The sequence below is a fragment of the Garra rufa genome, chromosome 19 (genome assembly GCF_049309525.1).
Source record: "Garra rufa chromosome 19, GarRuf1.0, whole genome shotgun sequence".
In the NCBI taxonomy this organism is placed as follows: Eukaryota; Metazoa; Chordata; class Actinopteri; order Cypriniformes; family Cyprinidae; genus Garra; species Garra rufa.
This window is the reverse complement of record NC_133379.1, coordinates 6,702,026-6,714,502: the sequence shown is the minus strand read 5'-3', so window position 1 is coordinate 6,714,502 and position 12,477 is coordinate 6,702,026. Positions and strand designations below refer to the sequence as shown.

The window sequence follows — 12,477 nt, the reverse complement described above, 5'->3', positions numbered from 1 at the left end:
GTTCCACGGACGCAGACCAAGGAGGACACCACTTCTCCAGAGAAGGCACACAAAAGCCAGCTTGGCCTTTGCAAATGCTCATCTGGACAAAGAAGAAGACTTCTGTTCTTCTGTTTTATGGTCAGATGAAACAAAAATTGAATTGTTTGGCCACAATGATGTAGCCTTCATTTGGCGTAAAAAAGGAGAAGCCTTCAACATTAAGAACACCATCCCCACTGTCAAACATGGTGGTGGGAACCTAATGTTTTGGGGCTGTTTTTTAGCCGGTGGACCAGGAAACCTAATCACAGTAAACGGCACCATGAAAAAGGAGCAATTCATCAAAATTCTTAACAACAACATCAGGCAGTCTGCAGAGAAACTTGGCCTTGGGCATCAGTGGACATTTCAGCACGACGACAATCCAAAACACACAGCAAAAGTGGTGAAGAAATGGTTAGCAGACAAAAACATTAACGTTTTGCAATGGCCCAGCCAAGAGTCCTGACTTAAATCCAATTGGGAATCTGTGGAGGGAGCTAAAGTTCAGGGTGATGGCAAGGAGACCCTCCAACCTGAAAGAGTTGGAGCTCAGATGAATGGGCAAAAATACCAATGGAGACATGCAAAAAAGCTGGTCAGCTTTCTTTCTTTTTTTTCCACAATGATGCCTCTTGTACATCGTCTTAATATCTTCTGGGAGACGTCCATGTCATTTCTAATAAATAATAAAAAACTTGCTGGTTGAATAAAAGTAATTTTAAGTCAGAATCAGCCAGGGGTATGAATAATTTCGGGCTTGACTGTATATGTTTTAAAAATATTATAAATAGTATAAAATAAGTAAAATACATCACAGTAACCCAAATGCAACGTAGCCTTATCCTCTGTCAGTGTGTGCTGATTGTAACTAAATACACTGCCTCCGGGCTACAGCTTTGAAGCTTTGCAACCACGCCTCCGGAAGAGACTCCGCCCCCTCCGCTTGCGTATCTTCTGTTAACGGAACAGTATTGTTTAATATTTACCATCGTTCAGCTTGACTGGACTATCTGATCTGGACGCTTCATCTGAACCCCGCACAATACATACAGCGAAAGGCGTGGACGCACTGTGAAATAACCGAAGGTAATGTACTGAACTAAAGCATTTGTTGTCATTTTCGAAAGCGTATTAATCGACGTCCTAGTATTTGGCTCCGACAGCAGCGATGTGGTGCAACAAAGTAATAAAACGAAGAGCTGAATCCGTTTCATCTCAGTTCTTCTTCTGGGAGTCTAGCCTGTTATAAACGTGTAATTGCAACTGCGCATAGCAATGAGACATTGAGAATCTTAACTTTTTATAACCGTATTCAATGGAGAGTTATATGAGAATCTATAAACCGTATGGTTGGCAAATACATATAATGTTATTATGTTTCTGCATTCACGTACTGTATGACTAAGGGAATCTCATCATAGTCCGCTATGTGTGCGTTGCATAACTTCTAACCTACTGCACTACTGCCAAACTGAAATCAAGGCTGTCACATGACTACGCACTTTTTCCTAAATTATTAGTTTTTATTTTAATAGCAGTTATTTGATCATTTGATTACTTAATTAGTAACTATTAGTTACTAGATATTTATTATTCTATAGTATTTAGTATATACTCGAATTTATTTCAAGTAACTACTACAATAATAGTATAATAATTACAATATATTATTATTGCTATTATTATTGTAAAACGTGATAATAAAACAATTATTATGATTATATAAATGAATTATTTTGATAATTTGTTACACTGTAGAAAAAAATTAACACACTAAACAAAAATAAGGTGGTGTCAATGTTAAAACGTGCTGCAACAAGCTCATTGCACTTTTCCAACCATTATGAATTTATAACTCATAATTAACAAAAACAGAGTTGACACTTTGACAGCTTATAAAACTTGGTATAAATGACAGAAATTCCGTGTTAAATTAATAGAAACAGAGATGTGGTTTTGGCCTGATGTTGAAAACATTTTCAAAGTGCAGAGAGACATGTCGCAATGCAAAATTTTAGATCATGAGCTGCCATATGATTTCTGATATTGTGAAATAGTCTTTAAAAAATTGCTTGTTCCATCATTTACTTTTTAAGGGCTCAGATGTCAAATCTAATTCTTGGCTCTCACCTAAATATATATATGAGATCATTGTGTGAAGTTTACCTAAATGTGACAGAAGTATAACCGGAGTGAAATGAATGACTTCCTCTTTCACAGTATGTCTCGAGAGCAGAAAGCTGTGGAACGTGCCAGGAAGGCCTTCAACACTGGCCGGAGCCAATCACTTGAGTACCGCATTACCCAGCTAAAAAACCTGCTGCGTTTTGTCAGAGAGCGACAGAAGGAAATCGCAGAGGGTCTCAAAAAGGATCTCAGAAGGGTTGGTGACCCATCAACTTGTGTATTGTTCAGTTTTAAACATTGTTTACCTGTGTAACTGATCTGAGTCTGTATCTGGTGACAGAGTGAGTGTGGAACTCCTTTGTATGAGACTCTGGGTCTGGAAAGTGAGATTAACCTGGCTGTGAGAAATCTGAAAGAATGGGCAGCTCCTCGACCCGTGAGCAAGAGCATGATGACCATCTCAGACCAGGTCTACATCCAGCCAGAGCCTCTGGGAGTAGTGCTGGTCATTGGGGCCTGGAATTATCCCTGGGCAGTCACCATCGGGCCCCTCATAGGAGCTATAGCAGCAGGTATAAAGGTCTATTGAAGATCATCTAAATCAACGGACAAATGACATAAATTCTTTATGTAGCCTCTAAGTATATCTAGAGGCCTTATGTGGACTTTAAGTCTGATACCACTGGTATGGCATTGATCTAATGTAATGCTTTTATATTCACTTTTATATTTATATTTTCATATATCCATTTAACAACAATTTTGCTTTAATAATAGCAACACTAAAGCAGAATGAACTCCACAAACTTCATCAAAATGTTCTGTTTATGTTCAGGTTTAAATTATTGATACTCAATGATACTAAAATAACACTGCATTGTACCTTGCCCTACTTATGTGACACTGCCCTTTGCTAACAGATCAAAGTACACTAGCATAAAGAACTCCCAGTGACATTTTAGATTATTGTGGTAAAGTTCAGGAAGGCATATACATGACATGAGCATGTCAAATTATATTTATGTGTCTATTTAACTTTTTTTGCAAATCCCGTTTTTAAAAAAAGGAGTAAAAATGCAGTCATTGATTTAAACTCACTATCACTATACACAGATAGCTTGAGCTTTTAACTATCTGTCTATTATCTGTGTCTGTAAGAATGTGGTCAACTTTTACTAATTACATTTTTTATATATTTCATTGATAAGTTGCTCATATATTTACGACTGTGTAAAATTAGAGATACATTTGAAGTGGTTACTGTTGAAGTGTTTTTATTTGAATTATACATCTACACCATCTTTACAGAGCTAGGGTTTTACTAGTAAAGATATAGGATGACTGTACATATTTAATATTACAATGAATGCTGTGTTTGCAGGCAATGCAGCTGTAATCAAGCCATCTGAAGTCAGTTCTCACACTTCCAAAGTAATGGAGGATTTCTTACCGCTTTACCTGGACAAAGTAAGATTACATTTTTTTCATGATTTTATGAATAAACACAGAAGGGCTTTTTACACTGGGTTATTGTTGTTCTAAACTCCCACTTTCAACACCAGGTAAAGGTACATTTCACACTTGTGATTTAGAAGCAGGGTTAGCACTGCTTTTTACCTGGGGTTATAAAACCTAGTGTGTTAGCAGTGCTTTTGCGCTGTTAACCCCACATTGTGGTGCCAAACTTCTACAGTGGAAAATGCTGTGGTGTTAGAATGTTACTGTTAGATACTTAAAGGTGCAGTCTAATCTAATGCACTTTAAGAAGTCAGTGAATTGACTTTTTAGTTGTGATATAGTGTCTCATTCTAAACTACATTCACACTGGTATTTTAGGTAGCCAAATTAATTAGAGTATAATAATAATAACAACAACAATGACAGTAATAGCCATTTACTGCACTGTAAAATAAATGAAAATGAATTTTTCATAGGTATATTATTTTTGCTTTACACTACAGTAGGGAAATTACAAAAATTATTTTCTCATTTCTACACTTTAAAAAGAGATATTTTAAAAATTGGACTGAACTAAAACCACTAATTGTCAGCAATCCATACTTCACGTTTTTAGCAATTTAGAAATCTCCAGCTTCGGTGAAAACAGGCTCACTAAAACTACAGATCTAGTGAAATACTGTAATCATCTTTTGCGAATATAAAGCATAACTGGTGGCCATTGCATTCCCAAATGCACGCTAGCACATGCAATAAATGGGTTCACTGCATTCATTCACTGTGAACTGAGCCATTCTGAGTTACGGAAAACACTGGATCACAAGCTGATCGCCTGAACGAAGTGCATGCTTCGCTTTGAAATGCACAGTGGAAACAGACATGATAAAGGGATTAAGCCATATTGTGCTTTCGGTTTTAGTTCGAGAGTTAGTGAACATTTTTGATGTTAAAATAAGAAGTTGAAATATATATTAAAAACTACACTTTTTGCCTAAAGACCTATCGTTTCATATCGTCATGTGACCATGATAATATGGAGACAGTTTTGCTATTTTGCGTGATATTACAATACTGATAATATTGTTACATCCCTACTGTGAATATATTTGTTATGGTGTTTTTATGCTTTGGTACAGTCAAAAAATTACGTACAGCACCTTTAAGAACAGACTATATAACATATTTACATGCTTTGGTCAGTCATGGAAACACAGCAATGTCTGCATCTCCCAGTGTTGTTCAAACAAGGGACATAAGTGGTCAGTGTTTTTGTAGATTTTTTTGTGTCAAACATTCACATTTATGCAACTGCTTTTGGCCCAGAGACATCGCATTGGACGACTTCAAACTGAACCACACAATGCAGTGTACATGTGTCATCTGCATCAGAATGTTATGATTGGCCCAGATTAGACGTTTAACGTCAGCACGTATTGAGCTGGTACGTGCTCATACCGGTAATCTCGTTCTGCGTTCAAACAGATCACATTACTGGTAAATGACTGGAAAAGTTACTGGTTTGTAAATTCTTATACTGATAAAAAATTGCCAGAACAAATTTACCGTTTTTTTTTTTAAAAGCTCCTGTTTACACGTGATCTGTTAACGATAATTTCCCAGAAAAGACTGTATGTGTGAAGGGGGTTATAAACCAATATCAGTATTTGTAAACAGTGATGACACGTTTTGTGGGCGGAGCCTATCTGGTGGCAGAATTGACCGTTTTAAAGTAGCAGTCTATGGAGGACATGGAAATTATGGAGGAAATTTAGAATTGAAATTCTGACTTTTCTAGCAATTCCGAGATTATATCTCACTCGTCATTCTTTCTTTTTCCCCCGGCTCAGAATCATAAGCTCATATCCCACACTCCTGGCTCCTCAGAATCAGTGTTGTTTTCGTCAACGATGACGATGACGAAATCATTTCGTTGACGCCACTTTTTTTCATGACGATAACGAGACGTTGACGAGATAAAAGTGGCTCATTGATGACTAAAACATGACGAGACGTGTGTGAGTTTTCGTTGACGAGACGAGAATAGACGAAAATGTTAGTGGGTGGTCCGTCAGACGTTTAAAATGCATGACATTTCTGCTTATTGTGCATGCCAATTAAAACCGAAAAATATCTGCCGCTATGGCAAGCCATTTTAGCATTAAAAACTCTTTGCCATACTAGTATGGCAAGCCGTTTTAGCATTCCATCCTTGTTTGTCTTTTATGTTTTAAAACATTCCTTCATTATTGTAATTATTGGTGAAAATAGTCGATCCGGAAGCTCACATTGTGTTGAACTATAGATCTGCTTTTTTCAGAACTTAAGTGACACTACCCAACAGCAAAATACTTACTGACCTACATTAATTTGTTAAAAGACTACTTTTTCCCCTTTTTTTGACTAAAACTAGACTAAAACCTTTTTGATTTTTCGTCGACTAAAACTAGACTAAAACCTTTTTGACTTTCATCGACTAAAATTGGACTAAAACTATCACATATAGAAGTGACTAAAATTTGACTAAAACTAATAAGCATTTTAGTCCAAAAGACTAAGACTAAGACTAAATCTAAGATGGTTGTCAAAAACAACACTGCTCAGAATTGACAAACTTGCAATTGCTAAATTAAATCGAGTTCTAAAGTCCAAACTAGGAGATAGAAACTTGCATTTGCAAGAAAAGAGTCAGAATTGTGAGATAAAATAGGTAAATGTTCAGTAAAATGATATAGGTTTAAATAGTATTTCATGCTGTAACTGAAGGGCTAAACCATACTAGAACTGCATTTGTGAATATTATGTAGACCAGGGGTTTTCAAACCTGTCCTGGAGCCTCCCCTGCCCTGCACATTTTGTATGTCTCCCTTATTAGGCACACCCAATTCAGGTCTTGCAGTCTCTACTAATGAGCTGATGATTTGAATCAGGTGTATTAGATGAGAGAGACAAGCAAAATGTGCAGGGCAGGGGAGGCTCCAGGACAGGTTTGAAAACCCCTGATGTAGACCAATTGTTTAAATCAGATTTATGCTTTAAAAGTAGAGTAATCATAGCAGGTTTTATCCATATTCTGTCCGTTTAAACATCTGTGTTTAGTTTCAAATGGTGTCTTTGATGACAGTATTCTATAAAAATGATTTGCATTCCAGTTCTGACATCAAAGGGCACAACAATATTTTTTTCTCTTATTCCATGGATTTTACCCCTTTCCCTTCAAATTGGTCTATAGTGTGCTGTGTTTGGCCAATCAATGACACTGACACTAAAATATGCAAATAAGAACATTCACCAAGGGTTTAGGAATGTACACTGTGAAACGACAGTTTATGAACACCCAGGATTAATTTTTAAGAGGAGATTAAATATTTAGAATGACCTAGGGTTAACTGTTTTGATTGTGGTTTATAAATTAAACTAAATAAAACGGATTAATGGTTGGGGTAACCCTAAATATTTGAATAAATTCTAATGATGTTGATCTCAGGAGTTGTATCCTGTTGTCACCGGTGGGGTGACAGAGACGCAAGAGTTGCTCAAGCAGCAGTTTGATCACATCTTCTACACTGGAAATGGCACAGTGGCTAAAATCATCATGGAGGCTGCTGCTAAACACTTAACCCCTACCACTCTGGAGCTGGGCGGAAAGAGCCCGTGCTACATCGACAAGAACTGTGACCTCGCCATTGCTTGCCGGTCAGTCGATTCAGAACGAATCCTTAGTTTGTACGCACTGAAGCCGTGAAATGATTCCAAATACATGTCTTCTGTGACGTTACAGGCGTATTGCATGGGGGAAGTATTCAAACTGTGGTCAGACCTGCATTGCTCCGGACTATATACTGTGTGACCCCAGTATGCAAGACAGAGTGATTGAAGAGATCAAGAAGAACATTAAAGTACGTACGTTATTTGTGAATGACAGTTTTGGTCGGGTAAAAACCGACAAATGTAGAAAATGTGAAATCAGCTAATACATACCTTCTTTTGTGATGATCAGGATTTCTATACCGAAGACCCCAAAAAATGTCAGGATTATGGACGCATTATTAATCAGCGCCACTTCAAGAGACTGATGGGATTGTTGGAGGGCAGCACTATCGCTGTGGGGGGTGAAAACGATGAGTCGGAGTGCTACATTGGTATAAATTATCTGCATTGCTCAGAAGATAATTATATTTAATAACTGTTTAATAACAGTGTAATCACATTTATAACTCTCTATTTTATTCAACATGCATTTCCTCACAGGTCCAACCGTTTTAAGAGACGTGAAGCCGGATGCCAAGGTGATGCAGGAGGAGATCTTCGGGCCTCTGTTGCCTGTCCTGACAGTTAGCAGTGCAGATGAAGCCATCAAATTCATCAACCAGAGAGAGAAACCCCTTGCCTTGTACATCTTTTCTTCAGAAGACAAGGTTTAAATTGATTATTTGTTCATATATAAAGAAAGATGACGTTTGACCTATGACAACTGTACAAAACTGTCCTCTCATTATAGCTGATCAAGCGTATGATTGCGGAGACCTCTAGTGGTGGAGTGGTGGCCAATGACTGTTTGATGCACTTCTCAGTAAGCTCTTTGCCTTTTGGTGGAGTTGGTGAGTTCTTTTAATGAAATGTTTTTATTTTGCATAAATCAAACAGTTGTTTTGACCAGTCAAATATAAGAGAAAACTGATGTGTGGACTGTATCTCAGCTCTTTGGCTCCCTCTGCAGGTAACAGTGGGATGGGCTGCTATCACGGCAAGCATGGCTTTGATAACTTGAGTCACTTGCGTGGCTGTCTAATCAAAAAGCTGAAGATGGAGAATGTGAACAAGATGCGCTACCCACCACATACACCAGATAAGATGGGCTGGGCACGATTTTTCATGCTCAAACACATCGACTTCAGCAGCCTGGGTCGCTTGGCGATGCTGGCTCTGATGGTCGTCTTTGTTGCAGTGATTGTACAGGTAACAGACTGCTATACTCATGCGAAATAAGTTTTTTAAAACTATTATACATTACAGATTTTTTCATTTGTGACCCAGGACCACAGAATGAGTAATAAGGGGCATTTTTTTTTTTAATTGAGAATTATACATCATCTGAAAGCTGAATATATAAGCTTCCATTGATGTATAGTTTGTTAGGACAGGACAATATGTGGCTGAGATACTATTTGAAAATCTAGAATCTGAGGGTGCAAAAAATCTAAATATTGAGAAAATGAAGTTCTTAGCCTTGTAGATTACTAATCAGAAATTAAGTTTTGATATATTTATGATAGGAAATTTACAAAATATCTTTGACTTAATATCCTAATGATTTTTGGAAAAAAAATCTATAATTTTGACCCATACAATAAATTGTTGGCTCTTGGCTACAAATATACCCGTGCTACTTATGAGTGGTTGTGTGGTCTAGGGTCACATTTTTGACTTATGAAATGATCTGTATGTACACACAAATTTTTGTAATATTTAAAATATATTTATATGTAATATAAATTATACTATTATGTATGTATAAAATATGTTGATATTGTTAAAAAGGTATAAAAATGCATATGTGAACCTGGACCTCAAAACACAGGTAGCACAGGTATATTTGTAGCAGTAGCCAAAAATACATTGTATGGGTCAAAATTATATTTTTTTCTTTTATACCAAAAATCATTAGGATATTAAGTAAAGATCTTGTTTCCTGAAAATATTTCATAAATTTCCTACCGTAAATGTATCAAAACTTTTGATTAGTAATATGCATTGCTAATAACTTCATTTGGACAACTTTTAAGGCGATTTTCTGAATATTTATATTAATAATATAATGTCCAGGGTCACATAAATTATTAATAATAATCAAAATAAAAGTCTAAATCAAAATACTACTAGAGGGTTCCCATGTATTATTATATTCTTATATAATAAACATGATTTATGATTATTATTATATATCAATTTTATATAAAAATATTAATTTATTATAATAAAAATATTATATTATATTACATATCAAATGTATTGCTAATATTTTTTTATTAAAAATAGACATTTATTCACCATAAATCCTAGTCAACTTAAAAAATAGGCTATTCTTCCACTAAGTAATACAGTTTATTAACATGCTATATAAACATCATAATTTTTAAAATATAATTATATATGGTATGTTGTATTATACATGTAAACATTTGATAATATTACAACTTTTTATAATGAAATATTCAAAATAATATGCAACTGAAATAAAATCAAACAATATTATATAGCTCATCTAAATTAGATGTAAAAATTAGCCTTTCCTGATAAACTCATTCTTTTTTTTTTGTTTTTTTACAGAGATACTTTACTGACTAAGAATGTGAATAATATGAAGAAATCTTACCTCCACCCTGAACACAGAGGAGCCTTGGTCAGATGGTGGGCTAACTCCTACTGAAGTGCTGCTTCCCTCCTTTGCCTTAGTTTTATTCTCATGGCCATGATTCATTTCAATCATTTTGACAATGCTGCATTTTAGGTCATTGAAACAAACACGCAATTTTAATTCTAATTATTATTATATCCGGAGCACTTTAATCAGTGTCCGTTTTAGAAAACACTCAAAGACCCTAGCCATCCTGTCCATAATGTCTGGGGTGTTTTTAAATGAAGGAAATGAAGGTCTCACAGAATAGAGTAATTTAGTTTTCTTATGCAATATAAAAACACGTAACTTATAACATATGCTATTTTGAATAAGAAGTCCAGCATTTTGAAGAAATGCACATTTCAAACTTAATGTGAGTTTAAATGTAAGTTTTGTCAACTGTTAACAAGTGTTGCAGTTATATTATGAAGAATTGCTTCATGTGCATACAGAATATATAGTTATTTTATATTTAAATGAATAGTTTACTCAAAAATGAAAATTCTGTCATCATTTACTCATCCTCATGATGTCCCAAACCCATTTGTGTTTCCTTTTCTATAAAACAAGATGAAGAAATTTGATAATTATGCTGCTCTTTTCTATACAATGCAAGTGAATAAGAAATGCCATATGGGTTTGCAACAAAACCAAAAATTGAACTATTCAGTGAAGAAAGCAGACCAACTACACCATATATGTAATATGTTTGTGATAATATTCCTACAGTGACAACATTTCACTTTAGATATGTTCTAATGATGTCTATGTTCTGTATCTGAAGGATCAATGCATCTGTTTACACATTTCCATTAGTCCTAACATACTGTATGTGTCTTATAATAATTCAATAGATATACAGAGACTTACCGAAATAATTTTTAATGCAACAATAAACTTGTTTTTACACAGCTGCATGTGGGTTTTCTGATTGAATAGTGTAGCTTCTGGCATCTTACTGTCTGTAGCAGGTGGAAGAATGTTTGTCATGTTTGTTTTTGCTCCTCTTTGAGTTTTTTTTTTCTTTTCTTTATCTGGCTCTTTGTTGCCCTCCTACACAAATACACAAAAGCTCATGTGTACTCCTTTTTGTGGTTGACACCAATTAAATGTACTGCTTTTCTTTGGCACACTGACACATTAATGAAAGTGAATCATTTTTAAAAGCAAACAAAGCCTTTTCAGTTACTCATCACAGAATACTAGGGTTATTAAAGTCGCAATGGCTGAGCATTAATACATCTTTCCCATGCTCCAAACATGTGGAGTTCAACAACTTTGGCTTTACTGCTGATATGGCCTACAAGGAGTCTAAGGTCAACCTGAATATTCCTTTGTGGAACGAGGAAGTAAAACTGGTTCTACGGCTTGAAACCGGTTTCGATGAAACTGTCTAAAACGTGTACATTTACACACTCTAGTAAGATAACAATCAGTACGTATGATGTAATGTACATAAACAACCCACTGTAAAGGTGTTTTCAACTATGCATTTAACAAATCGACAGCAAATGAGGAATACGTCTCAGACACGTTTTTCATAGCTTTTGAATTGTGAGAGGCATTGGGAGGAGTTGTGGTATCAAATGTCAACATTAACACAGACGGTGCTATGCTAACACTGTAAAACAGGTGGATGGGGGAGGAGGAAAGAAACACTAAATACCAAGGCAACATTTCGCATTTTGTACTTGATGAAGTCAAATAAAGTTAAATGTAAGTTAAAAATAAAAAAACTGTATAGGCATAGTCTATGAAGAAAAACAGAGTCTAACAAATAAAACACAACAAAATATCTACAGTTTACTTAAAATGAAAACGTAAATGTAAAATATTAATAAAACGTCCCTTGCCAAAAAGGAGTATACTTCAAGTTTATTTTATTAAGTATACTTATAAGTAAAGGTCAAGTATATTTTTAAGTATACTTTATGTAGCAAGTATACAAATATCAGTGTACTAGTTTACTATTTCAATACTCCTTGGGACTAAATTGGCCCACTTTCTAGTAAATAAAAGTATACTTTTAAGTAAAGTATACTTTTTAGTAAACTTTGAGTACACTCCTCTAGCTAGTTTACATCTATGTTTTTAGTTTGTACTGCAAATATACTAAAAGTGAATGTATAGGTATACTGAGTTTACTAATTAAACTTTTTATGCATTTTTAGTACACTTTGAAGTATAGTCATTAAGTTGACTTTATATCATACTTTATTTATACTTTACTTGTAAAGCTAAAAAAAAAAAAAAAAAAAAAAAACACTATTCATGATAATCAAAACATAGATGGAGTTGATTAACACCCCAAAGCTTGACAGTCATTATTTCCTCTTCATGGGTTGACAATTTATTCCATAATGTTACCCAGTTTTACATATCTATGATTTTGATGCTGTTTTATGTCTGACGATTGTGTCAGATTACATGTGGAAGCATCTGTTGTTTTGGTTTCTTCACTTGTGTTTTGG

General features: G+C 35.1%; 1 protein-coding gene across 1 annotated transcript; it reads left to right on the top strand.

Moving 5' to 3' along the window:
* The first annotated feature begins 969 nt into the window (after positions 1-969).
* On the top strand, positions 970-10,917 carry aldh3a2b (aldehyde dehydrogenase 3 family, member A2b). Its single transcript, XM_073824491.1, has 11 exons — positions 970-1,110; positions 2,245-2,407; positions 2,492-2,723; positions 3,533-3,618; positions 7,094-7,302; positions 7,388-7,505; positions 7,607-7,748; positions 7,858-8,024; positions 8,108-8,207; positions 8,327-8,565; positions 9,937-10,917. Exons 2-11 carry the CDS (start codon positions 2,246-2,248, stop codon positions 9,952-9,954), a joined length of 1,473 nt encoding a protein of 490 aa, XP_073680592.1. The 5' UTR covers positions 970-1,110; position 2,245; the 3' UTR covers positions 9,955-10,917.
* Positions 10,918-12,477: the final 1,560 nt, after the last annotated feature.

Coding starts and splice junctions, on each gene's coding strand:
- aldh3a2b (XM_073824491.1), top strand. CDS start 2,246: ATGTCTCGAGAGCAGAAAGCTGTGGAACGTGCCAGGAAGGCCTTCAAC. Junction 7,506..7,606: donor AGATCAAGAAGAACATTAAA/GTACGTACGTTA, acceptor TGTGATGATCAG/GATTTCTATACCGAAGACCC. Junction 8,208..8,326: donor TTTGCCTTTTGGTGGAGTTG/GTGAGTTCTTTT, acceptor CTCCCTCTGCAG/GTAACAGTGGGATGGGCTGC.